Source organism: Rhineura floridana, chromosome 1, assembly GCF_030035675.1.
Source record: "Rhineura floridana isolate rRhiFlo1 chromosome 1, rRhiFlo1.hap2, whole genome shotgun sequence".
NCBI lineage: Eukaryota > Metazoa > Chordata > Lepidosauria > Squamata > Rhineuridae > Rhineura > Rhineura floridana.
The window spans coordinates 285,850,835-285,878,778 of record NC_084480.1 but is presented as its reverse complement, the minus strand read 5'-3'; the positions used below and the strand labels follow the sequence as shown (position 1 = coordinate 285,878,778).

Here is a 27,944-nt window from a genome sequence, read left to right as displayed (position 1 = left end):
AACATTGAGGTGGATTGATTCAGTATAAGTCAGCTTCCTATGTCTTGTAGCACTAAATTGTGTAAGGCTGCAGTCTTGTACGCATTTCTGAGTAGACATGCGTAGGATTGTGCTGTGATGATGTAGGAAGAAGTATTTTCTGCAGTCTGTAATGAACCTGCAGTTCTTGTGTTATAGTATAATAAGGTTCTAGTATAATGAGGAAAGCTGTCTCTCCATTTTGTTAGTTCCCTTATAAACCTTCGCTGTCCTAGTTGTCTTTATTCTAAGCTAAAAGACTGCAAGCAATTTACCCAAACATGTGCATATCATGAGTAAAGTAATGTGCCACAATATAGCACCCACATTTATTTATTTATTTATTTTATTTATTCAGCTTATATCCCGCCCGACTAGCAAACAGCTCTCTGGGCGGCAAACATAGAAGCATATACAATAATAAAATTACAAGATCAATATAACAAATATAAAAGTACATCATTTAAAATAACAATTACAACATTTACAAAATAACTTAGATTAAAATGCCTCAGAGAAGAGAAAGGTTTTAACCTGGCGCCGAAAAGATAATAGTGTCGGCGCCAGGCGTACCTCTTCGGGGAGACTGTTCCACAATTCGGGAATAATAACTATGTAATATGTATGTGCTTTTTCATGTAGCACTCTTATGCAACATTCAGTATCATATGGAAAATATGCAGATTGTGAAAGGTATATGCCAATCCACCCTGTGTTGTAGATAAGAAATTATTCTTTGGAGCTGATGAAAGTACCAGGCATGCAGAAGAGGCAGGGAATTGATGGCTACGGAGAAGCAGACAGAGGCTAGGGGCAGTATCAATATTGCTGTGCACCTCCCCATTCTCTGAGCGGTGAGATTTCCTGAGGTCCCTGCACTCACCCTGGGTTTGGTTTCCTTGGGAAGAAGGTCAGCGGAGACTGTGGTGTCTTTATGAAATATAGTTTATTTACACACATTCCAACCTGAGCTTAGGATGGAGGGGTTCAAGGCATCAGCAGTCCAATATCCAGCTTTTTCATCAGGGTTACAGAAGGCATCCTAAAGCCATGGTGCAGAGAGCCAGTCTCTCTGCCTGCTTCCAGTTCCCAGCCATTCCCAGACACACTAAAAACACAAGTCTCTCCTCGGCCCCAGGAGGGGGGGTTCTCCTGAAGAGTTTCAATGACAAAAGTATCTTCCTGGCCCAGTCACCAATTGCTGGGCACCTGGTAGACCCATTAACAAACCTGGCCACTCTGTTAGCTTAACAAAAGAAACTCATCTGACCAGCAGATGCGAGCCTCTCACCCCAAGGCACAGAATTCCAAATCAGAGGCTGGAAGGGGACGCATAGAAACCATCCATTTCAATCCCCAAACTCACAACAATATAACAGGATTGAGGAGGGGTTCAGTTAATAGCGTGACAGGCTGACTATGAGCAAAGGGATGCAGACTAGCTCTGAAACTGGGATGGTGTTGTAGCCTAATTCTTCAAATATTTTGGACCTGAGATCGACCTTTAATCCCAACCTACATGAGATCCACGTTTAGTTTTTTATAATATAATCCGTTTTAAAACAGTTGCATTGGTTGCCAGTTTGTTTCCGGGCCCAGTTCATGTTAGTGTTTAAAGTCCTATAATGACTTAGGTCCCAAATATCTGAAAGACTGCCTCCTTCCCTACAGACCCTCTTGGGTGTCCAGATCAGCACTTTTGGTAGTTCTGCTGCTCTCAGAAGCTCAGGGGTGTGCATGGCCTGGGAGAGGGCATTCTTTGTGGCAGCCCCTAAGCTATGGAACTCCCTCCCCACTGAGGTGCATCTGGCAACTTCATTGTACAACTTTCAGTGAATGCTGAAGACACACTTCTTTATCCTCGCCTTAGACATCTGAGATGTATATTTTTAGAACCCTTCCTATTTTCTGTGATGTTGTTTAGGTTGATTTTAATTATGTGTTTTAAAACTTTTGTAACCTGCCCTGGGACCTTTGGGTGAAGGGCAGGTGATAAACTCTAATTCCAATAATAATAATAATAAATATATTATCATTGTTGTATTTAGTTCTTTCTCCTGTTCTGTGTTCTCTATTATCTCTTTTCCATCTTCCTCCTTTTTTTTTAAACCATAAACGAAAAATCTAGAAAAAAAAGGGTGTCATTGCTGTGGCCCATCTTAAGTCCTGACCAACAGGCTGCAGGACCATAGGCTGTGTGGAGGGGGGGGCAAGGTGTGGAAAGCACACACCCCTCCAGACAAAATAGCTTGCCCACCTTTGCTGGACCCCTGTGGTGGCTTGAAGGAAATGAACTTTTCACTTAAAAATGGTAACTGAATAATCAAATTGGAAATTAAAGTAAGGCAACACTCCTAAGCATGCTTACTTGATAGTTAACTCCATCTAAGACAATAGGACTTCCTTCAGAGTAAATATGTTTGGGTTAGAAGCATTAGTGTTAAATAAACTAATTGTCTTGCAGAACCCCCAGAAATACGTGTTACTTCTACTGTGAAGGCCCATGGCTTAGGCTCAGGGCATGCTAATCAGGGTAAACAATGGATACTCATAATAGGGTTGCCAGGTCGGAACCATCCAAAAACCTGAGAAAATGGGGGCGGGCCCTAGTGACATCACGGGGCGGGCCCTAGTGACATCACGGGGCGGGCCCTAGTGACATCACGGGGCGGGCCCTAGTGACATCACGGGGCGGGCCTTAGTGATGTCACGGGGCGGGCCCTAGTGACATCATTAAACATGATACATTGTATCAACCAGTTGCTTGGAGCATACCATTCAAAAAAAAATTCTCTGGAGATTAAAATAGAAATCTTACCTAACAGGGTGTTCCTAGGTCCATCTGAAGTGACAAGGTCATTCTTTCTCACAAGCTTAGGGTGATGCAAAATGGAAATGGACTGCCTTCAAGTTGATCCCAGATAGGGTCTTCATGGTAAGCAGTATTCAGACAGAGGTGGTTTACTATTGCCTTCCTCTGAGCCTGAGAGGCAGTGACTGGCCTAAGGTCACCCAGTAGTTCTTCGCCTTAAAAGACAATGTGATGTGTCCCTAACGTAGCTTTTGCCAGCCCTATTAGAATTAAGTGGTTCTACGCTCTTTGCCCTTAAATGTATTTTGAAAGTGACCCCATTTATCTGAGAAAAACCAAGTGTCCATTAGGCTTTCTAAAGCAAGCAAACCATACTATTTAATATGCTGCTCCACTTGCTGTACAGTAGCCAACAGGGAAAAACACACACACACAGTCACTCCCTTTACTATATGTTTACCTGTCTTGTCATTACACCCAGAGGAAACAGTCAGAAACCAGACACACTGCTAAATGTTCAAGCAAGCAGAGTAAGAGAAGTTTGTCTAATCCTTAAAAGTTAATTTGGGCCTCCTTAAGGAGGCAGCTGCTAGGGAAGGAAGCTTATTTCAGAGACCCAATTACATTATCATTTTATTGCTCCAACTGAATTATTTTCTAACCTTACATTCTGAAAGACTTGAACAGTCATTAATTTGATTTACGGAGGCTCAAATCTTGAGACTCCCTAATCTAAAATATGTTAAGCAATAAAGTAAAATGATGTACGAGAAGCTATTTGAAATCAATGTCTTTTAGATGTAGAAATCGGGCTTCTGTGATTAGTTTCAAACTACTGCTGATAGTCCAGGGAATTTTGCTTAACAATTTTAAATCCCACAGAAGTCCTTTGGTGTAGAAGGTAAACTGACCCATAGTGTATGCTCAAGAGACTTAGATCAAGGAAACTGGGCAATGGTTTTAATAATGTATCACTTCTCTTTCTGCACAGTACCCAACACATTGCGATAAATCTGTAATAAATTACTAACTTTATTTTGCCTAAATTACTAATTTCAGTTTGCACGACTGTTAAGATACACCACTTACTCAAAAGCCTATTTCTGGAAATCTCTTTTATTAACAAGGCTATATAACAGGCTGTCTGAACTAATGCAAAGCCTTTCACCTATTTATGATCTAATCATTATGAAACCTTAAATCCCATGCCTGAGAACATAAATAACTGCGCTGTAGTCCAAAACATCTGGCGATCACCAGATTAAGGTTGGCTGCTGTAGAATATTTTCTACTCCATATTAGGCAGAGAAGAAGAAATAAAAACCAGTAAATAAATGACAGTGCAATTTGAGGAAGCAATACTCAAATTAGTTAACACATGCTAACCCTGCAACCAGAGTCATCAGACTCAGATAATGAAAAATTGAAAGTGCAGTTCATTTCAACCAACTTGATACTGCTTATTGGGGGGGCACAAGAGTCTGGTTTTCTTGATGTGGTGGGTCGCTGAAAGTAAACACTCTCCATTTCAAGCACAAGTATATATGGGCAACGACAAGAGACTGTCATAGTGACGGCAGCTACAAAGTCATTAACACAAACAAAAAAAGAGATGTGTGATCTTGGGAATGTGATACACTAGGCGAAAGTAACGGGACAGGGCAACTCAAAAGTGCCCCGGAAACCATCCATTACCCATGAAAAGGCTTTTCACGAAAAAGGATGATATGCTAGCCTGGAGCGGGAACAAGTGTTTCTGCGGGCCAGAACGAGGAATAGTTTTAAGCAGGCTCTGCAGACGCGGGAAATGCAAAAGGGGCGTTTGAAACCTCTCGTGTGAAAACGGCCCCGGGAGTTGCATGGAAGCTGCCTTGGCACTGGGTCGACAAGCCGAAAGGAGTTCAACGAGGCTAAGTGCGTGAGAAGGAGAAGGGCACGCACATATACACAAGAGCCTTCCCCATCCCGAAAGCAGGCAGGGGCTCCCAGCCACTTCCCTCCCGGAAAACGGCTGACAGGCCCAAGGCGGTCCTTCTCCTCCTCCTCTCACCTGCGACCAGCTTCAAGCGCCTGCTGCCTTTCGCGCAGAGTTCCGGGTCGCCGAGCACCAACCTCAGCCTCGCCAGCCCACGCGGCAGAAGGCACCCGCCCGCCCGCCCTGCCTTCTTTGGGCTGAGGAGAAGGCGGAGGCCCAGCGCGCCCGGGAGGGGAAGAGCGGGTGGTGGGGTGGAGGCTTAGGTTTGGGAGAGGCGCCTCAGCCGTTGCCAGCCTCGGGGGGGAGGATGGAGCCTGCCCCTCACCGTTTCCTGAAGGGATCCCCCCCCAGCAGCAGCCCCTGCCCGCTGCCGAGCGGCCTGCCAGCTCCGGAAAGGACGGCCGGCCGCTTCACCCCTCATGCTGTGGGGAACCGGCTCCAGGGCTAAGAAGGAGCCGGCTGGCCGGCCTCCACTCCTGCTGAGGCTGGCAGGCCGCTCGGCAGCGGGCAGGGGCTGCTGCTGGGGGGGGGTCCCTTCAGGAAACGGTGAGGGGCAGGCTCCGTCCTCCCCCCCGAGGCTGGCGACGGCTGAGGCGCCTCTCCCAAACCTAAGCCTCCACCCCGCCGCCCACTCTTCCCCTCCCGGGCGTGCCGGGCCTCCGCCTTCTCCTCGGCCCAAAGAAGGCAGGGCGGGCGGGCGTGTGCCTTCTGCCGCGTGGGCTGGCGAGGCCGAGGTTGGCGCTCGGCAACCAGGAACTCTGCGCGAAAGGCAGCCGGCGCTTGAAGCCGGTCGCAGGTGAGAGGAGGAGGAGAAGGACCACCTTGGGCCTGTCAGCCGTTTTCCGGGAGCGAAGTAGCCGGGAGCCCCTGCCTGCTTTTGGGATGGGGAAGGCTCTTGTGTATATGTGCGTGCCCTTCTTCTCCCGCACTTAGCCTCGTTGAACTCTTCGGCTTGTCGACCCAGTGCAAGGCAGCTTCCATGCAATGACGGCGGCAGCTCGAGTCTTCTTGAGGCACCTGCTGGCAGCTGCTTCGTCCTCCTGTGTCTGCAGTTCCCGGCTGACTGAGAAAGGGTGGGAAGGCGGCCAGCCACAGCCCAACGTATGCGTGTGTCAATCACACATGTGTGGCTGAGGGGGCCGCTGAAAAGCCGGAGATCCACCTTTTTAAACGTATAGCCGGAGGCCAGAGACGGCCCCTTTTCCCCTGAGACTCCGGCAGGAAACCGGAGACCTGGCAACCCTGATCCTCCAGGTGGGGAGTGCTGGGCTGTCCCACATCCTTGATCTGGTCAGACTTCTGGGAAGTCACGTTTGCCACACCAGGTTCCCTGGCAATGATCTGGCTGCCTGGCCTTGAGAATTCAGCTGCTTCTGAGTTGCCACCCCCAACTGCAGGACTCTTTGCCTCAGGGGCTCCTTCTCCCATTGAAGCGTGGGACTGTGGGGGTGGGCGGTCTTTATCTGTCCCCATCATAGCTGCTGCACTGGAGCCTGCATCCATCCTCAGATTGTCAACTGTGTGGAGCTCAGGATTCCCTGCCTCTTCTTCCTCCTTCTTCTCCTCCGGGACACTTTTCCCTGATGGGCCAATCACGCCTGAGATTGTTACACGTTTGGAAGGCTTGACAGCCACCTGCTGTGGAAGAGCAAAGAGAGAGAAGAGAGTGGGGAAAAAGAGATGTGCGGCTATAGGAGAGGCAGGAGAAAACTTGGTGGGGGGGGATAGCATTAAAAAAATGGAGCAGAGGTTCTCAAACATTCCATCCCCAGGGCCCACTTTAGGTGACTGAAAATTCCTGAAGCCCACCAGTCACAAAATGGTGGTGCAGGGGCAGAACCAGTCAGAGACTTGTGGCAGATGAAGTTTGGTATAATCAGCTGGCAATTACTGATATCATTTTCTATTGATCTCTAAACCATCTTGAAAAATTGCTAAATTCTTTGCCACAGTGTTTTCCTTGTGGCAGGGAGTTCCATAGCTCTGCTTTCCTAAGTACAGGTATTTGCTCGAGCTACTGTGACAGCCTCCCTGTTTCACTCAGAATTTGCAGTTCAGTGGCTTTAAAGGGCTTTTTCTTTTATATTTTTAATATTTTCTCCATGCCATCCCATCCCCCCATGCCTCTCAAAGTATTTTTACCCATCTCCTGTAATTTCTTCTTCCACTTAACATGTACCTTATCCACACACACCCAACTGCCAGTTTCTTTCATCCCTCCTGCCTGTTCATGTTCCACTCATGTCTTTTTCCTTCTGTGGAGAGAGGCCTTCCTTCCCTTCTGTTCCCCACAACTTCTCTGTCTCCCAGCTACCTTTACATTTCTGGCATTGGTCCAACCAAAAGGCTATGTGGCATGTCTAGGGTGCAGGGCAGGCAAGTGAAGAGGCACTAGTCAGGCTGTGGCACTGAAGCCCACCTGAAAGTGGCCCGAGGCCCACTGGTGGGTCGAGGCCCACTATTTGAGAAATACTGCACTAGAGCATAAGATGAGGTAAGCCTCAACTTGGTGCTTTAAAAGTAGTAATTTGTTTTGTGGTGATGACTGCCCAATCCTTTTTGACCAAAGTTCTTCTTCAGGAGCAAAGGGTTTTAATGTGTCTTATTCTAGTACATTTGCTAAATGTTTGAAAGTATATTCTTGAGGGTGTTGTGTTCAAGGGTGTACGAGAATAAGACACAGAAAGACCCTTTGCCCCTGAGAAAGAGCATTGGTCAGAATGGATTGGGCAATCTTCACAACATAAATTAGTCCTTCCCTCCCTTTTGAGCACCCCTATGAGACTGCCTCTCCCTTCTGATAGGGCTGTCCAAAATTCAAGCACAAGGTCTTAATTTGCATTATGCAGTGACAATCCTTGACACCACTGGGCAGGGTTTAAATTTGGAAAGAAAGGGTAAAGAAATCCTAGGACTCAAACCTGCCCTTTGACCCACAAATCATGCTGGCTAATGAATCCCAAACTGGTGAGGTTAGTGGCAAAAAGGATTCCACATATGCTCAGAGGCTCTCTTATCTTATTTCTTCACATATACCCTAGCTGAGGCTTGGAACTGAATTCTTTCTCAAACCTTGCTGGGGTTTGTGTATTTGCATGTTGTTAGGTGTAAGAATAGGTGTACATTTGCATGAACAGATATGTGTCTATAAACGGAGTAATAGACTGAGTAAGGAATTGGAATGTGGTTTTGGGAGGGGGCCTGAAAAGCATCACCTTAGGGCAAGTCTCCATTGGAGCTACCATGGTGCAGAAATGCAGAAAGAAACTTCTAGAAGAAAGAAGGCATCCTTGAGGCATGGAACAATTCTGCACTATGAGCTAGTTCATATATGAACCATCAAGTAAAGGATTGCACATGTGTAGGGGCTATCATAGATCGAACACCAATGACAGAATGTCTACATTGCCCACTGTCATCTCAAACACACATTCTGATGTCATCCATCAAGCACTTATGTCACATCAACATAATACATTTAAAGCACTCTTATAACACTTTAATGGAGAATCCTGGGAACTGTAGTTTGTTACAGGTGATGGCAATTGTAGATATAGATAATTATTTAAGGGTAATGGGAATTATAGGTCTGTGAGGTCAGTTCCCTTAAACTACTGTTCCCATTTATTTATTTCATTTGTATATTGCCCCATAGCCGAAGCTCTCTGGGCGGTTTACAACAATTAAAAACATTAAAAACAAATACAAATTTAAAAACACATTTTTAAAAAAAAGCAATTTAAAAACACATGCTAAAATGTGGGTTCTTTGATGGAAGCCAAGACATTTCAAGATCTAATAATCAAGTAATTATTAGGGCAGTCTAGGGATTCTGCTCGTGTACCGTCCACCCCGCTGCACGACAGACTCCCTGGCCGAGGTGCTGGAGGTGGTCTCGGCTGTGCGTGTACAGTCCCCAAACCTGCTGGTATTGGGGGACTTCAATGTACATTCAGAGGCCATCCTTACTGGGGCGCCTCGGGACTTCATGGAAACCATGGCTTCCTGGGAGCTGCACCTTATTACAATGGGGCCCACCCATGTAGCCGGTCATGCACTTGACCTTGTGTTTGTCTCAGGAGAGGAGGGGAGTGATCTGAAAATTGGGGGTACATCCATCACCCCCTTGTCATGGTCAGACCACTACTTGGTGAGGATGGACTTTTCGGTGCCACAAACCCTCCGTGGGGGTGGAGGACCTATTAAGATGGTCCGCCCCAGGCGTCTGATGGATCCTGATGGATTCCTGAATGCGCTTGGGGACTCTCTGGAGCATGCACACAGCCACTCGGCTGAGACCCTGGTGGAGAGGTGGAATGCCGCAATCGCCGGGGCATTAGACTGGGTGGCTCCGAAACGCCCTCTCCCCCTGAATAGAGCTCAGATGGCACCGTGGTTCACCCCACGGTTGCGAATTCTGAGGCGGGAGGTGAGACAGCTAGAGCGCCGGTGGCGGAAATCTCGCTCTGATGATGATCGGACACATGTTAGAGTGGCTGCGGCAGCCTATCATGTGGCAATAAGGGCAGCAAAAAAAGATTTTTATGGTGCCTCTATTGCATCTGCAGAGTGCTGTCCCAGGAGACTGTTCCAAGTGGTCTGGAGCCTGGTCGGTCCAGTTGCTCCGGAACCAATGGAACATGCTAAGGCCTCCTGTGACGAGTTTGCTAAACACTTTGCGGAGAAAATCGATCGTATTAAGAGTGCTATTCCGTGCGCTGTGGACACAGTGAGCGAGCCAGAGGTGACCAGTGGTGCTCTGGTGGTGTGGGATCGGTTCCAGCTTCTTCCATCTGATGAAGTGGACAAGGTGCTTTCAACCTTAAAGCCAACCACTTGCTTACTCGATCCTTGCCCATCGTGGCTCATTATGAGCTGCAAAGATAGACTGGGTGAGGGGATCAAGATGGTGGTAAATACATCTCTCGAAGAGGGAGTAATGCCATCAGCGCTCAAGGAGGCAGTAATAAAACCAATCTTAAAGAAGCCCTCCTTGGATCCCCAAGATCTGAACAACTTTCGCCCAGTCTCAAATTTGCCATTCTTAGGCAAGGCGGTTGAGCGGGTGGTGGCAAAGCAGTTGCAAGCGCACTTGGAGGAAGCAGATTATCTGGATCCATTTCAATCGGGCTTCAGGCCTGGACATGGGACTGAAACAGCCTTGGTCGCCTTGGTAGATGATATGAGGAGGGCGTGGGATAGGGGCGAATGCACCTTCCTTGTCCTCCTTGATCTCTCAGCAGCTTTCGATACCGTTGACCACATTATCCTCTTGGACCGCCTGGAGAGGTTAGGCATGGGGGGCACTGTATTGCAGTGGTTCCATTCCTTCCTCTCTGGTAGGTACCAAAGAGTGGTATTGGAGGATGAGGTCTTGGATCCTTGGCCTCTCACTTTTGGGTTGCCACAGGGTTCCATCCTCTCCCCGATGCTGTTCAACATCTATATAAAGCCGCTGGGGGCAATCATCAGGAAATTTGGGCTGCAATGTCATCAGTATGCGGATGACATGCAGCTCTATCTCTCATTTAAATCTTCACCGAGGTTGGCTGTAGAAACCCTGTCCAAGTGCCTGGAGTCGGTGAGTGGCTGGATGGGAAGGAATAAGCTGAAGCTGAACCCTGACAAAACCGAGGTACTGTTTGTGGGAGACAAGGGAAGGCTGGGGGATGTGGACCTGGTGCTCAATGGGGTACGATTGCCCCTGAAAGACCAGGTCCGCAGCCTGGGGGTCATTCTTGACTCCCAGCTGTCCATGGAGGCTCAAGTCTCGGCTGTGAGCCGGGCGGCGCTGTATCAACTCCATCTGATACGGAGGCTGCGCCCCTACCTTCCCAACCATCTGCTCCCACCGGTGGTACATGCCCTGGTCACCTCTCGCCTAGACTACTGTAATGCGGTGTACGTGGGGTTACCCTTGAAAACGGTCCGGAAGCTGCAACTGGTACAGAATGCGGTGGCTCGTCTGATTAAAGGCAGCCGCCGACAAGATCACATCACTCCAGTGCTGAAGGAGTTGCACTGGCTACCGGTTGTTTACCGGGCCCAATTCAAGGTGTTGGTTTTGACCTTTAAAACCCTACACGGTTTTAGCCCAGTCTATCTGAAGGAGCACCTCCAGCATCGTCAGGGATGCCGCTCAACAAGATCAGCCTCAGAAGACCTTCTCTCGATCCCACCGGTGAAAACAGCTAGACTGGTGAGGACTAGAGAGAGGGCTTTTTCAATAGTGGCCCCCACCCTGTGGAACTCTCTCCCAAATGATCTCTGCCATGCCCCTTCTATGATGAGCTTCCGCCGGGCCTTGAAGACCTGGCTCTTCAGGCAGGCTTTTGGGGTGGGTTAGGTTTTTACTGTTATGGTTTTAAATTTTAACGTTTTAATGTATTGTTTTTTATCTTGTACGTCACCCAGAGTGGCTGGACAACCAGCCAGATGGGCGACTAACAAATTGAATAAATAAATAAATAAATAATGATGCACATGCAATTATGAACCAGCTGTAGTTGTGAATAGTGAGTAGAGAAGATCACCCTATTGACCTCACACCTGCCATCTTATTTTAGGAACAGGGAAGCATATGACAATCAGATGCACCAGAAGAGCATCTCTGACTCACAAAATGTTTCATTCAAACCGCACCCTTGCTCTGCCCCAGTACCTTAGAATCTTCCCTGCTTTTTGACAGTTTCAGTTTCTCCATAGATGAGGACAGGACACTATACATGGTTACAAAAGTAAGGCTGCTTCTTTGTCGAGCTGCAAAGCAAATGGAGCAATTAGCCAGCGACATGGCTTCCAGCCAGGGGCGTGGTGGTGGGGGATATGGGAATCAAGCATTCATATAGGCCATCTAATTGGCATTTCTTCCTACTTGAACTCAGAGCCTTTTTCAGTTTGTTCTTGGACATCTGGCTCCTGTTTAGATACAAGTTCAGTTAGTCTAATTTGTTAAAGGAGTTCAGAATAAAAACACAGCTAATGATTTTTATTGTTATTCCAAGGTTCATAATAGTACCCGAGACCACTTCCTGGCCCTGCCTGGAATCCCAGGAATCAAATGTTTTAAATGGAAGAAGTATGTTTCTAGGTCTCATGGATGCAGCAGTTAGAAAAAAATATGATGGCATGCTTAACTAATGGAGTCAGCAGTTATACATAACAGGAATGCATGAACATGGGGGACATTATGGCAGTAGGCTGCCACAATGTGTCTTTGTTAGCGAACCCTCGCATGCGCAGGATTTGTGATCATAGGAAGAGAGGGCCTCCTACATGGACAGCTGCATATGTGAGGTTCTCTCACAGATTCTAATGAACATGCATAGGTTACAAAGCTCGTCTCCCGCACCCCTGTTGTTAATTTAGCATTGTATAACGTTTGATCTGAACAGGGTGGTTTATAGCAGATGCCACTGGAGGCCACTGATTCATAGGGTCACCATAAGTCGTAATCGACTTGAAGGCATATAACAACAAAATAACATTTGAAAAGGGCTCAGGTGAACAGTTAAAAAGCCCAAATGCATTACATTTTCCACCTTTTGAGATTTCATACTCAAGATTTCTTAACCTGACTCTGGGGTTAGTGCTTTGGGAGCAACATTTTTAAAAAATAAGAACATGCAGGAGGACTAAGCACAACATGCCCACTAACTCTAGTTTGATATCTAGGCAGTTCAGGAGAGCAATATGCATACTTTGCAGCTAAAACTTGCAAAACTGTATATTTCCCATAATACCTAGGGATGGACCTGAGTTGCACAGGTCCAAAATCACAGCTATGGGAGAAGCCCTATTCCTCCTGAGCCAGTAGCCAAGTGAGAGAATTTTAGTTGGTGTTCCTCAGCCCAGGAACTGCTAACTCTCCAGCCCAGCAACATGAGAGCTGCTTCTCCCACACAGCCCTTGTGTCCGGATGGAGGAACAACATGGATGGGGGAAATTATGTGGTTCATTTCCATACAAGCTTCCTTGAAAGGGTGGTGCTGGCATGGGAAGGAATTGCTTCATTTTCCCGCATGAGTTCTTCTATCCCAGATGTGGGGAATCTTTGGCCCTCCAGATGTTGCTGAGCTACAACTCCCATCAGCTCAACCTAGCATGGCCAATGCCCATGGTAGTTCAGCAACATCTGGAGGGCCAAAGGTTCCTCACACTCATTCTATCCAAGCGAAGTGGTGTGGAGCTGGACTGTAGATAAACAATTTACACAAAACTGTGGTAATGTATAAATTAGGCTCCCACCATCTCATTTGGAGCTATTGGTTGACAAGGTTATAGTCGATCACTTCACACCCCACAGAATATGACATTCTTGTCTTCTTCACTCGTTTGAGCATTTTATCCCAGAGATGCTAACAGATCTGCTTGCCTTTGTTCAGCTGGGCTTCAAAGGAAGTGCACCAGGCAGCTGGTTCTCTTATCTTGCCCAACCCAGATTGCTGAGACTGTACTTCTCACCCTGAACATCTGCCACTTGGTTCTCCCAGCCAGCATACCTGGGGGGTTCCTGTTTCCCTGCAGCACTGCTTGGCTGGATCTGCTTGGCTAGATCTTTACTTTCTTTATCTGTTCCCAGTGCTCCGCTCTGGGGCCTGCTTGTAATCAGGCCAACCACCATGGAGGGCCCCACACCCACAGTCTTCCAGCCTTGTTGAGAAGGCCCCACTGCTACTGATGCTGTTGTCCTGTGGACTTGTAGCCCAGACTTCTTTTCCTTCCGTGATGGGCTCCAAGAAGTGGAGCGCCCCTTCTTTGGGGAGCGGCTTGAAGATGTCTGTGGCCTGCTACTCTGTGCCTTGCTAGGCTCCTGGGATTTCACATTTGTTGTCTGTGAATGTGCGGCACTTTCCTGGCCCCGACTCCCTGGCTCAGAAGGAGCAACTGCGGCTGCAGGTTTCTCAGAAGTCATTTGAGCTGGCTGACTGGTTGGTCTGGATGGGCCAGCTGCCATTGACTTGGCACCCACTTCAGAAGGTCCAGCAGCCTCTGAAACATCATATGCATCTGACGGACCCGCCGCCTCTAAGGCACAGGATTTGGGGGCCGGACTGGCTGCTGGTGCTTTTGTTGAAACACCTCCGGATGCAGGCCGACTCTGCTTTGTGGAAGGGCTCTGGGAAGCTGGGCCTTTTCTTCCTTGTCGTGATGAAGGCTTGACTGGCTTTGATGGGCCAGGACTTCTGTCCAGAGATTTGGCAGGAGACTCCTTCTCCTTGTGAGTCTCGGAGCTGTCCTCTTGTGAGAGTGTAGTGGCTAGGGTTTGTACCAAAGATCTGGATTTTTTGCTCATTTGTAGTTTCACAGGTTCAGGTTCACATTCTAATGATGTTCTAGGAGTGGCGGGACGTGCTGCCTCAGACACGGCAAATGGCTGAGAAGGTCCTGCTCCCACTGAAGCTCGAGATCGTGGGAAGGAGTGAGGAGAAACCTGCTTAAGCATGGATTGCTTCTGTGATTTGGAAGGTCTGCGGAATCCGGAAAGGCCAACCTGGGATCCTGGTGACTGCTTAGTTGCACTCTTGCTCATCAACTTGGGAGCAGAAGACTGAGACTGTTCTCTGGAAGTGTATTCCTATAAAGGAAGAAGGGTAAAATATCCTGGCATATATGGGGAATGGATTCCCAGAAATCAATGAAAGATAAATGCAATTACCATAGCATTGCTTCCAAAGAAAGCTTGGCCCACCCACTTCTCAATGAACTAGAGCTCTGAACTCATACAGGAACACAGAAGGGCTAGGATTCTGATGACTGGTGGTCCCAGATCTCTGCCCACTGCTTTGGTGGGAGACTCCACTAGACAATGGGGACAGGGAATCAAATAATTTTACTACTGCAATACAGAACATGGACCCCCACCTCTTCCCCCATCTCTTGGTTTATCATTTAGGGCTTATTCACACGGGAGCCTAACTTCGTACTAAAGATGCTGCTTTTACAGTCGTAATAGATTTTCAAGGTCTACATTTTTGCTCAATGGTTGCTTCCAATCTGCTGTTTTCCATTCACACAAGTAGGCATTCCTCTGGGAAGGATTAGTGTTGCTGTTTCCTTGCAGCCCTGCCCTCTAATTTTAGATGTTTACTCCCTCCAGTTCAAGGCTGAAGCTGGGAGAGTGCCTTGGTATGCAATTGACAAGAAAAAATGAAACTGATTAGACCCCCTCCCCTTCTCCATTGTCAAGCCTGAGTGAAAGGCAGACTGGGGAATAAGTGAAAGGCAAAATAGGCAGCAGCTGGGGCAGCTTTTGCAGGTGGCAGAGAGACAGAGGAAGCAGGAGATGGGGCATAAGAGAGCCCAACCACTAAAAAACATTGAAGCAAAGCGCCTACAAGGAGGAGCGCAGCACAGCCGAGATGGTTTTTCCTCTTCACATTATCAGCGCATGATCAGCAATGAAATATGCTAGATAAAGAAGGCTCACAAGCCCACATCTCTGATTTTAAGAATGGTACCTGAGACCTTTCCTGTGCAAGTCCCTCCACTCCTATTCTCTGCCTTCTGGGTCAAATGTCTTTCTCCCCTCACAAATGGGCATTCTAGAATCACCAGTTCCACCCACCCCCCTTGCGATTCTGCCTTCAATCTGCATCCCTTCCCTCCCCCTTTCTCACATTTCCGACCACACAGGTCAACCAAATTGCAAGTCAAGAAAATTGCTGACAGGGACTAGCACCTTGGGAAAATAACCTGTGTGTCATAAGGTATCCCAAGTCCAGCCACTGGGTTCTCTGGGAGATAACAAGATCTACAGAGCTGGAGAAGGAAAAGATCAGTCTCCTTACCTTTTTGGGTGAGATTCCAACTGATCCTTGAGAAGCAAAACCTTTTGAAATAAAGAGGAAAGGAGGAAGGGAGTGAAAGCTGTGGAGGCCGCAAAGGGTCCTGTCAGTGGTCTGTAGAGACAGGCACCTGGTTCTAGGGGGGATGCACCCCTGCTGTCCCACTCAGCTACTTCAGACACTCCGCTGTATAAAAGGCTCCAAGATGCGTCATCCTGGCATCTCAAGACTGGGGGCACCGTGCTGAGATGTTTGGCTGGAGGGCTGTTCTTGTGCCCACCTCAGACATATCAGGGAGCAGGGCTGAAGTTTAACCTGAGCATGGCCTTGCCTTCAGTGCCTCCATCCTTACCTGATTTGAGGATGCTGTGTTGTGAAGCAAGGTCACTTTCCCTGAAATGGAAAGGCGTGGATGAGAATTTGACCACACAACTGCCACAGTTTGGCCAGAGCGGAATCAATTTCTCATTTCACAGGTGGAAACATGGATATATTTGTAACACCCCTAGTTCCATCGCAAAGGTTGCTGACAAGGCCTCCCCTTCCAATTACACATTGTTCAAGATTCAGTCTCCACCTCTGTATGTGTGAATTAATTTATGCTGGAGTAGCCTGGCCGCCTACGTGTACTTTCCCCTAATTTATGTAAACACTATTTGGTTGGAGAACTCCATGGCAAAATTTGGATAAGTGTAAAGTTCGAAGGAGGGCTGTACTTGGGTTCTCATATTGTTTCGGAAAGTGCAAATTTGATAGCTTCACCTTGAAATGCAAAATGGATCGAATTCCCCCCCCATCCCAATCTCCACCAACTTGAAAGCCAAATGGTGTTTGTTCTTTTAGTTACAGAGCCAAACTTAGTAGTCTAACAATACATTACCAACAGCTCCAAATACAGCAGCTGCAGTGTATGAAATGGGAGACTGAGCCCTGCATGGTGTCTTGGGGGAGGCCATGGCTTATTTTATTTCTTTATTATTTGATTTATATCCTGCCCTTCCTCCCAGCAGGAGCCCAGATATTCACGTGTACCAGAGACACAGTACGTAAACATATATACACCTAGACATTTAACCCCAAGGAAGGAGCTGAACCCTGAAGAATGATTAGCCATTTGCACTAAAAATGCCCCCCCAATAGGCACAATGATTTACCAAGGACCAGGAAACCAAGAAAAAAGGACAATCCCTGGTAAATAGGGACTGTTGGGCTATATGGGGAAAGCACTTGGCTTTGGGCCAACCATGGGGGGGGAACCTGAGTGGTTGCTAGGCAACCCCCAAGCTCTTCCTCCCCCCCCTAAACAGCCAATATAGCTAGCCAGTGCAAAGAGAATGAATGAAAATTCAGCTGCTTCTGCATTCCAGTGCAGCTGCACTGAGATGCAAGGTGAAGGGAAAAGAGATGCGTTGTTGCTACATAACAGGGTAGACCCTGGCTAGTACTACCTCAATAGACTAATCTCTCAGGGGTTACCCTGCTCTTTTCTGTTTCTCTTCATATCTGTATGATGTTTTGCCAAAACCAACAACAGTAAATTAATTATTTTGCGTTATTTTTAAACAAGACAACACTTAGGATTGTTCAACCCAAAGCACAGCATGTACGTACGTGGTTCTTGACATGCTCCTGGCCAAGCTGGCCTGACGTAGCTGCTCCTTCAGCTTTTCCGCGGACTGTGCACCCATGGTGCCTGGGAGCCAAGGCTGCTGGAGAAACACAGCACGTCATGCAGATGTGTAAGGATGGTCTAGTAAGGATGGCCGGGAGGGACAAGAGGGCGGGGGATGTGTCTGGGGTAGGGATGGGGGAGAAGTTTGATTCTGTTCACACTGAAAGGCAAATCAATCAAATTGGCAATTTCTGAAACAGTACAAGAACTGAAAGACAGCCCTCCATTGCCATTTGCACTCATTCCAATTTGGCAATGCAGTTGTCCAACCAGACAGTGTTTATCAAAATGCATCTAACGGGAAAGTGTGCATAACAATGAATATATTAGTGAACATAACATACAAAAATGCATTATATTAGGAGAAATTAATTGCAAAAATGTGTTCATAAGTCAAAACTGCATACAAAGAGAAGGAGGGGGAAAATTAGGGGGGAAATCACACCAAACTGCTGATGAATTTTCATGAGAATTTTTTAAACGGCAAAAATTGTGAAAATGAGAAATTGGGAGAAGTGAAATGGAAGATCCTTCCACACTTTGTCTAGGGCAGGCTTGTTGACAAGCTGGGATGCCAGAGGTGGGGGAGGGGCTAGGGTAAGACTGAGCAGCGTGATGATGGCAGGCGGATATGGTAAAGGACAAAGAAGGCTTTTGGGTAGCTTTGCTTCATGAGACTCACCTTCTCAGATGTAGCACGCAAGCTAGCACTCTTCCATATCGTGTGAAGCCCCGATTCCTTAGAGGTGAAGCTGACTGGATCACTGATCCTGCCGCTGGCCACGTGCAACAGGTAAGCAAGGCGCATCCAGCAATCAAAGAGGAAGTTCTCATCCCCTTTGGGGGCACAGAGTTGCAGATAATATTTTCGCCCTGTTGCCAACTTTACTTTCAGCTGTCGCTCATTCACGTTATACACAAAAATCTCCACCAGGTGTAGAGGGATCAACCTGTGAGGGAAGGAAGGACTCAGCCTAGGAACCTCCCAGGTGGTGGGGTTTTCCCAGGAAAGTGAGGGATGGCAGAATGGGGGACTGCACCAATCTCACCGAGTGATCTCCAGGTCTTTCACCTTTGCCTTTGTGGTTTTGACACCTTTCTTTACTTGGGCCATGATCATCAGGTCAGGAAGTAGTAGAGATGGGCTGCTGGCTAAAACACCCATGGTGATTAGATTGGGGTGGTCGTGGATGCCAACGTATTCACCCCTCTTGGTTACCTGCGTGAGAGGAGAGGAGAGGGGAGGGGAGTCTGCTAAGAATGGAACAAAAGCTGTGGCAATAGGAGCCCCAAACAAGCTACAGCATCTGAAATCATTTGGGCAATGCAGGGTCTGGCTGACAGTAGACCTTCCCAGCTGTTCCTTGCACTGTGGCTCCTACGCCTCTTCAGGCCTAGAGTCTCTTAAGCCTACCATCAAAGCCTTTGTTTCTTCCCCCTCTCATATATAATCACATGAAGCTGCCTTAATATCAGGATAGGCCACAGGTCGGTTTAGTCCAACACTGTCTGTTCTGCCTGGCAACAGCTGTCTATATGGGCTTTGGTGGAAGGAACAGAAGTGGCTCCTTTAAGGCATATAGGCCACTGCCCAACCAACAGCAGCATGGCCATAGCTCAGTGGCAGAGCATTTGGTTTGCACGCAGACTGGCCCAGGTTCAATCCCCAGCATCTCCAGACAGGGCTGGGAGAGGCCCCTGCCTAAAACCCTGGAAAGCTGCTGCATGTCAGAGTAGGCAATACTGAACCTCCTCAGTATTGTTGGCAGTAAAGCACCAACCCTTGCAACAACAAGTAACCTGAGCCAGTAGGGGGCGATAGACAGAAAGGCCACCTATTTTCCCCTTACTGATTCCTTGTTTGTTTTTCCTCAGGCTTTGCTTCCTCCTGGCTCTGCAATGGCCACATGTATGTCTGTTGTCAGAATGATTTTATTCCCCAGTGGTAATAAACCTTACATTTCTTTACCCTTTCAGCCAACAGCCTTTTGAGACTATTTTTGCATCAGGCTATTTGTGGCAATATATGCCAACTTACTTAGACTCAGACTAAGGCAGCTCCCTATGATCGATGACTCTTAGTCTGCCTTCAGTCAGCCCTCACTTGCCCTGCCTTCTTACTTGCAAGCAATCCAGGGGGTGGCACTGCCTTTGAGCTTCCTCCCCCTTAGTCTCCTGAGTGTTGCCCCTCATTGAACTCAGCCGGGAAGAGGAGGATAGAGACAACTAGAATGAGTTGGCTCTGACTGTCTTTGGCTCTGGTTCCACCTCCCATTGGGGCTTCCTGCCTTTCTGCCCCAACAGTCCCAATGGGCTCCAGCCACCGTTGGATAGAAGCCTTTCCCATCACCCACTACCTGAGCCTTTCAACTAGAAGTCGGAAGCAGGGCCTTCTGGGGCAATTTGCTGCAGTAGGTTGTCGATGCAACCATCTGCCCCCTCCCATGCCTCTTTGTGAGCACTTCCATGCAGAGAAACACAAGGAAACACAATGGCCCAAACTGGCATAAAATGGCATTATGGCTCTTAGCAATAATTGCGAAATGGTTTGCCTGCCGCCGCAAAGCATAATGGAAACTGCAGTTTGTAAAGTTTTCTGGGAATTTGTAGCTCGGTCGGAAGAAACCACAGTTCCCAGGATTCTTTGAGGGAAGAAGTCACATGGTTTCAATGGGCTTCTGCTGGGCGGATGGGCGAGATATAAATCTAATTAACAACACCACCAACAACAACAGCAATAACAATGTGTGTTGGATGTGCTTTAAATGTATGGTATTGGTGTGGTGTGGATCTGCCTTTAATCTATGCTGGCCAATATGGTGCACATCCTTGTATGTTCGTGGGGGGAGGGCAGGCTCCAACAGGGAACACTGCTGCAGAAATCTCTGTGCTGTAAGCCACACTGCCCAACCAAGGGCAGCATTCAGTTCACCTACACAAAGCTGCCCTCGAAGATTGGTGCATCTCCCAATAGATGGTATTCAGGCTGCCACAGCACCTCCTGCAGATTGCCAGTTGTTGGGGCCCAGCCAGAGAAAGGCTGCTCACGGATACCTTTGGTGAGATTCTGCAAGCCCTTCTGCTTAGTCCCTGGGAGACCGGAAAATAAAAATTAACAAAGAGGATTCATATGAAAAATGACAGGGGAAGTCCAGGGTCAAAACCTTCAGTCTACAGGACCTGGCTTTTGTCTTGCAGCAGGACTCAGGGACCCTTCCCTTTTGCAGTTCACTCCCTGTGTCAAATTATCAGCAGCGGCTTGTGGTTCCATGTCAGTGGAATCTGCTCTGGGTTTTCGTCTGAACTTTTGGGCGCTGTCCAAGGTGCTGAAGCCTGACCCCAAATTTAGATTCAGCACCCTGGACAGCTCCTTGAAAGTTCAGAGTGAACCTGGGAACAGATTCCACCGCCCCACTGACATGGACCTATCAGCCTCCATTGCAAATTATAGGTTGTAAGCCTCTTGGGGCAGGAACTTCTTCATAAAGCCGGTGTGGGGAACTTTGGGCCCTCCTGATGTTGCTGAACTATAGCTCCCATCAATGCCATCAAGCATGGCCAATGTCCAGGGATGATGGGAGCTGTAGTTCAGCAACATTTGGAGGGCCAAAGGGTCCCCACACCCACAGTACAGCATCACACACAGTGATGGTGCAAAAATAAACCCTCATTATACCCCCTCCCACATATGTTAAAGTTCATCAAAGGCCTCTAACTTAAAATCATAGAGTTGAGAGATGACAGGGACCCAAAGGCTATATAATTCAACCTCAAAATCAACTGGCCGCCAGTTCTTCCCAATAGATTTACATGATTTATTTATACACCACCCTCTTGCAAAACATATTGGGTGGTGTACAGCAACATAAAAGCATTTGGCTGCAGACCACAGCGCCTGCCAAGCGAGCAAGGGCTCTGGACAAGTGAAGCAAGTGAGCCAAGCCATGTGTGTAGGTGACAGACAACACTATGCCTGCTTGCTCCTCTCAGATAAATGAGCCAACATGATCTGAGGGGAAATTCCTTCCTGTCCTCAAACACGGCCATCTGTTAGCTCTTGAACATGAGCAAAACCATCCATCTCACAAGCCTTTCCCTTGAAATCAAGGCAGAATTCCGTGGAACTCAATTATCTTCCTCCTGATGTTCCATTCCCAATGGACAGGGTCCCCCTCCCCTCTCAAGAACCTGGGCACCCTAGGTCCTACCTGCAGGGTACGTGTTCATGGCTGTGGGACTGAGTGGAGACTCAGGAGTGAGTTATAGGGCCTTGCTGATTAACATGGCACAAGGCATCCCTTGGGTCACAAAATACTGGCTCATGATTCCAGATGGGGAAGGGCCCCCCCATGTCCTTTGTGCCTCTGGGGCTCTGTGCCCATGGAGGCCTCTCTTCTCTGCAAGTGGCCCCCATCAGCTGACAGGCATCCCTCCCCCAGCTGCTTGTATGCCTGCACATTATGACATCATAAGGCAATTCAAGCCAGTGCCTGGAAACTGGCAGTAACAAGGTTATTGCTGCCTAAACTACTAGAGCTCCTGGAGTGGGGGCACTGTGGCTTTTTGTGCCTTGGGACACATCCTCAGTGACCAGAGTCAATGGCTCCCTTCATGTGTGATTGGCACATGGGCATCATCACTGGCACTGCATGATTGGTGGGCCTTGGTGGATTGTCCATGGAAGTTTGGTGTGTGTGTGTGTTCTTTTTGTGCCATTTAGGATTTTCTGTGGTGTTTCCCCCTCCCAAGCTGAGCATGTGTAAGATACGGCTGCTGTTCTGCCAGTGTAAACCCCCCCTGAAGCATTGGAGTAGAGCAGGAAGGGCTAGCCTGTGGCCTTCCAGATGGTGCTGGTTTGTGTGTTATGTGCCTTCAAGTCAATTGTGACTTATGGCGACCCTATGAATCAGTGACCTCCAAGAGCATCTTTCATGAACCACCCTGTTCAGATCTTGTAAGTTCAGGTGTGTGGCTTCCTTTATGGAATCAATCCATCTCTTGTTTGGTCTTCCTCTTTTTCTACTCCCTTCTGTTTTTCCCAGCATTATTGTCTTTTCTAGTGAATGTCTCTCATTATGTGTCCAAAGTATGATAACCTCCCCCAATAGAACAAATAAGAGTAATAAACCACAATCTCTACTTTAGTGTTACATCCAAACTGGGGACTGTAGTTTGTTTCATTCAAGGATACAAAATTATACAATGAGGGTCCCCATACACAATAATACAACAACAAGCCTAGAACTTATTAAAAATTATAGTAAGTTCTCATGGTTGCAGTGTACCATACAAGCAATAAACAACAAATTACAACAGAATACTGGCAATAGTTCATTTTGACCAAAAAGTCTTTATCAAGTTTATATGAGAAAGCCTTAATTCCTTAGGAAAAGTTCTTTTCATGTTGCACTCCAATGAGGGATTCTGCCAAGTTATAATCCTCCCACTTGTATGGAGATAACAGAATTCTTCCTGTGTGAAGGAGACCTCTGAAAACATATATGTTACTATGAGAGACAGTGTGGTATAGTGGTTAAGGTGTTGGACTACGACCTGGGAGACGAGGGTTCGAATCCCCACATAGCCATGAAGCTCACTGGGTGACCTTGGGCCAGTCACTGCCTCTCATCCTCATAAAAATCCTATTCATAGGGTCACCACAAGTCGGAATCGATTTCAAGGCAGTACATATGTTACTATATGTGACTCTATACAAGCACCAATTTGATTTTTAGCCAAACCTGGCTATCAGAACAGCTCTTTACCTCCTTTGTTATCTGTCCCAGGAATGAATAAAAACAGCCCCTAACCGATCTTAATTTATATTCGCTGCAAATGCTTAGTGTATGCAATCGGAACTGGAAACATGCCACTAATTGTAAAATGACAAATCAAATTTATCATTGAGTCCATTAGGACTTACTGTATTCAAGGTAAAAATCTAATAGGCTTCTTGTTTACAAACTAGGTTATGGATGTCTTGCCCTCTATTATTAGACTATGAACTTGTTACACAACAAATTATAAACCATAAATCTTCAGAAAGGAGAGGGAGGTATCAGCATTGCTAGGGAAATCCCAAGTTTTGCAGTAATACAATTAAAACAATTAAAACTAGAAACCACCTCCACCAAAACAAACAAAAGTCCAGTGGAAGGACCAATCGCGCTTAGTAGACATAGCATGTTGAATGTCACTTAGAAAAGAAAAATGGAATTGTGGGGTGTGGGAGGGAGTGGTCTGAGTATTCTAGTGGAGAACATGGCTAGCTTCCTGGAACCCTGAACAGGACCACTCTTGCTAAAAAGTGAAGATGCATTGCAACATTTTGTTTTCGTTCTTTCTTGTTTGGGATAAATAGTGTTGCTATAAACCATCTGATATTAGCATTTCCATTTTAAAGATGGGGATACTGAGGCCAAGATTATAAGTCTCTGGCAGAAGTGGGACTTGAATCTCACCCCCAAATTACCCATACCATTGCATAAGACACTCCAGTACACTTTTCTTTGAAAGAACGGGCCTTTGATTTTTTAAAAATGTTTCCCTGGGAGAAGAGTTTGCAAACTTTTAGGTTACACACCATACTTTCAACAGGCACAATAGAAAAGGAACTAATTTTAATTGGAGGGAGAAGTAGAGAATAAAATTTGTTAAAAATGCAACTAATTTTACTTCTTTCAGAGGCCCCACCACAAAGCTTTTCCAAATAGGTGTCAAGATCAAAGTGTATGTCTTTAAAATCCCCCCCTTTTTATATTTTCAAAAAAGACACTGCAGCATCTTGAAACAGTGAAAATCCATTGCGTTCCATGGAAAAGGAGACATCTCAGCCATATGTAGATGGTAGGGGGCACTTAACTGTGTCATCTGATGTTACAAAGGGTCTGATTCACATATTAACAGAATAGTATTGTGGTTGCTTCCCTATGGAGCTCTGGTAATGTAGGAATGAAAGAATCCCATGAGACAGATCATGAGAAGAGTTCCCACATCAGTGCTGCATCTCTCTGAGGACCTGCAGTGTCAATGTGGATGAGTTGCACACGATCTAAGGGTCTCTCATGATTTTGTTGTTCAAACACTACCAGAATGGTATGAGCCCAGAAAGCAACTTTCCTGCTAAATGGGTAACATGAATCAAGCTTTTTGTAGCTTTTCCCCTTCTTTGAATTTCTGCATAATTGCAGAGGAGGTAGGTTTCACCCCCTCATGGTCAGAGGGTATATTTGGCCACTATTTACAGGCAATATATGAAAAACATTTAAAGGGCACTGTGTAGCTTCTGGCTCCATAGGCCTACATCTCTTGGGTTAGCCATACGGCAGAAACAGACAATGGTGAAGCTGGTTACTAATGGTTACTGGTTATTTGCATGGCAGTTCAAAACATCGCTTGATGCCTTTTAATAGAGGACAGTCTCCTGGATATGCAAATGTTATCATTTGGGGTAGCACAAAGCTTATTGTGATGTGTACTCCCTGAGTTCCTTATTTGTTTTTGTCATCTGGGGTCATCATCACACACTTATGAACACTGTGCAAAGACAATAGTTTTGCCTGGAGAAAATTATTGTGGATCTCAAAAGAGACAGCACCCTTGGTCATTCAGATAAATGATACGGGGTAGATCAAATATTATTTTGGGGTTCAGGTCAGAGACAGATAAACTTAAGTTCTTTTTAAACATTTTCTGATTCAACTATGTTTCAAAGTTTCATGCAAATTTGGAACTGGTGACAGGTCATCAACTTCAGCTTTGTCAGAAATAGAGGTTCCCTTGTCTCCTATTTTCATGCTCACTTTCATCTCCCTGATTTCAATACAATAGGATGGTTATGGAGTATTCTATCCCCTTCAGACAACCTTTTCATTGTGCATTCATGATTATTTGTGCTCATGTTATTGGGGCAGTTATACACAGTCCTACTTTCAGTACTATTTGTACTTGCAAAAGTGACAGTTTGTACATAACACCTCAGTGTATGTCCCATAACTTCCTGCAGAAATCCTGTAACTTTTCATAACACAAATGTTCCAGGTTTATTTCCCCCCACTATGGTTGCACTATATAGTGCAAGAGTACCCCTCCCAAAAGCAATAATGCAATAACATTGGGGAAGCCTTGCAGAACAACTAATAAAGTGGGATGATGTGCTGACAGTCCAGTATAAATCTGCCGCTAATGCACTATTATTGCACCAGTTACATGCTGCAGAATACACCCACAAAACAAGGTCTGCAGTGGTCCTAGGGCAATAATTGTTGGTGCTGTTACTTACTAGTACAGTAACTCCTATTGCACTTGGGCTCACCTCTGAGTAAACATGCTTAGGATCAGGCTGCTAATAATGAATTTGTGTTAACATCTTGGCAATGGTATATAATTTCAAGGGTGGGGGTAGGAATTACTCCTACCATCAGTAACATTATAAGGGAAATGAAGACTTCTCCAGGTTGTTAGCAGGCACTGGCATTGCATAAAACACAGGATCAGTGATCCTAAGCATGTTTACTCAGAAGTAAGTCCCATTAAGTTCAGTGGGTTTTGGCCCTTGGTAAGTGTGCTTAGGATTGCAGCCTTGATGGAGTTATTTATAAAAGCAGGCTCAAAAAATCTAAGTGCATTCTAGTTGAACATCAAGGACTGTTAACAGGAATATCTCCGTCACACCCCCTCCAACTTTTTCCTGGGCTTTGGTTGGCTGACCACACAAAAGTGAGGAGGAAGTTTTTATTATGCCAAAATAATTGAACGGAGCACACGCTTGAGGTATGTGTGTGAGTATGCATGAGGAAAACCTCTTAAAGGATGAGGTTCTCTTTATGATTCACTCTGTTTATTGCGAAAGGAGAGGGGGAAATGAAAGGACGAGGCAGGGCTCCTGGGTTCTCCGCAAAGGGAATTGCGGGCCTTCCAGTAAACTAGAAAAGGAGATACAAGGACCCTGGATTACCTGGGAGTAGGGAGCATTATTCCAAATAGGGAGAGAAAAGAGAGGAGGGAAACTGAGCATCCTGGACTCCCAAATTAGGGGGGAGGGCTCAGACTCCTGGGTTCCCCGAAATAGTGTAGTATAGGCTAACTCAGGGCAAATTGGGTCTTAGGGAGCCTGGAGTCCCAGATCCTGAGGGTAGAGCAGAGTTAATTCATCTGATACCTGAGTGTCGGTCCCTCTGTGATGTTCCTATATTAGTGTAACTAGGGTAAGTGCTGGTTGTATAGGAGATACATGGTAAGTAGAATGAAAGAGGAAGGGGGAGTGAATGGGCAGTAGAATGCTGGATGATTGGCTGAATGTTTAAAATGGCTGACAGTATAAAAGGAAGTATGACAGGTAAATCTGGGTGGTTGTGAAGTGGATGTGAGATGGACGTGGGTGGACTGGAGTGGGTTGTTTTGTTGGGTTTGAGAGAGTTGTTTGTCAGGAGAGCGTGGAGAAGGAGGGGGGTGGAGTTCGGATTAGTATTAGATAAAACCATATGCTTATGTGCCTTATGAAGAAATCTTGTTAATCTTGTTCTCTGTGTTATTTAATAAATACTTAATTTGGTTTACCAGAGGCCTGATCCTTGGCTGGGGTTTCACAGACCAGAAGGGGGGGTGAGGTAAATAACCAAGGCTGAAGAGTGGCAAATGGTGGCAGCGGGTGAAGGGAAGAATATAACACCACAAGTATTCAGAGCAAACCAGAATTATAAGCAGTCTGAGTAAATCAAAGGGATTGGGACAGCTTAAGCACGCAGTCACAGAGGTAACCTAATTGAGGGAGACTCAGGCAGAGTCTCTAGGAATACTGGTTATAGGACGTGACTGGTGGTGCTGCCTAGCAGGGGGATCTGTTGAGATCTATGCTAGAGCGGAGAGGGAAACCATAAAAAAGGACAGTCCGGACTGGTGGAGTCCCTGGTGGTGCCTAGAGACAGGCAGTAACCACGAGCAGGTAGGAACCTGACAGGGAGAGCCAGGGAAGGGCGTAACAGGTGGTGGCACAGTGGTGGGATACGAACCAAAGAGAGTCCCAAAGGCACGTGGTGACAAAGGAGACTACATCACAGGTGTTGGCTGTAGTGGTGGTACAGATACTAGAGAATCCCTAACAGTGGTGTGGCAAACAGAAATAACAAAACAAGATTACTTGTGAGAGTGACTGGCAAAGAGTGTGTGGCAAAGAATGAGTGAACTCAAACACCATGGCTGAATATATAAAAATGAAAAGAGAGGAGCTGGTGGAGAAGTGCATAACATTCAATTTACCTCACGAGGGTAAAGGGGTAGATGAATTGAGGGTAGCACTTATAGGATTTGCAACTGCCCAGCAAAAACAACCTGTCAGGGAAGAGACCCCAGAAGGATACTCAAGCAATCCCGCTTATATAGAGTACTTGAGAGAGAAGTTAAGATGGGAGCATGAGTTGGAAACTGAGAGATTGAGGAGGGAGGCTGATGAGAAAAAAGCAACGGGTCTTTGGGGCTGAGGAAAAAGATAAACAGCGAGAGTTAGAAACTGAGAAGTTGAAGATGGAAACTGAGAGATTGAGGATGGAAGGTGCAGAGAAGGAAAAACAGAGGGAGTTGGAATTTGAGAGAATGAGAGTGGATGCGGAATTACAGGCAGAAAAGTTAAAATTTGAAAGAGCGAAGTTTCATTCTGATGAGACAAGGAAAGACAGAGATGGA

The 27,944-nt window shown here is 46.6% G+C and overlaps 1 protein-coding gene across 1 annotated transcript; it reads right to left on the bottom strand.

The window, feature by feature from the left end:
* Positions 1–5,734: 5,734 nt before the first annotated feature.
* Positions 5,735–21,491, bottom strand: LOC133377490 (uncharacterized). The gene is made up of 9 exons (XM_061611675.1): positions 21,473–21,491; positions 20,263–20,354; positions 18,314–18,483; positions 17,947–18,214; positions 17,204–17,301; positions 15,945–15,985; positions 15,596–15,636; positions 5,978–6,443; positions 5,735–5,868 (listed from the first exon to the last, which is right to left on the bottom strand). The coding sequence occupies exons 1-9, from the start codon at positions 21,489–21,491 to the stop codon at positions 5,735–5,737; spliced, it is 1,329 nt and encodes a 442-aa protein (XP_061467659.1).
* Between the last annotated feature and the right edge of the window lie 6,453 nt (positions 21,492–27,944).

Coding starts and splice junctions, on each gene's coding strand:
- LOC133377490 (XM_061611675.1), bottom strand. Junction 18,215..18,313: donor AAAGACCTGGAGATCACTCG/GTGAGATTGGTG, acceptor CTTCCCTCACAG/GTTGATCCCTCTACACCTGG. Junction 5,869..5,977: donor TCTCTGGCCTCCGGCTATAC/GTTTAAAAAGGT, acceptor ACCCTTTCTCAG/TCAGCCGGGAACTGCAGACA.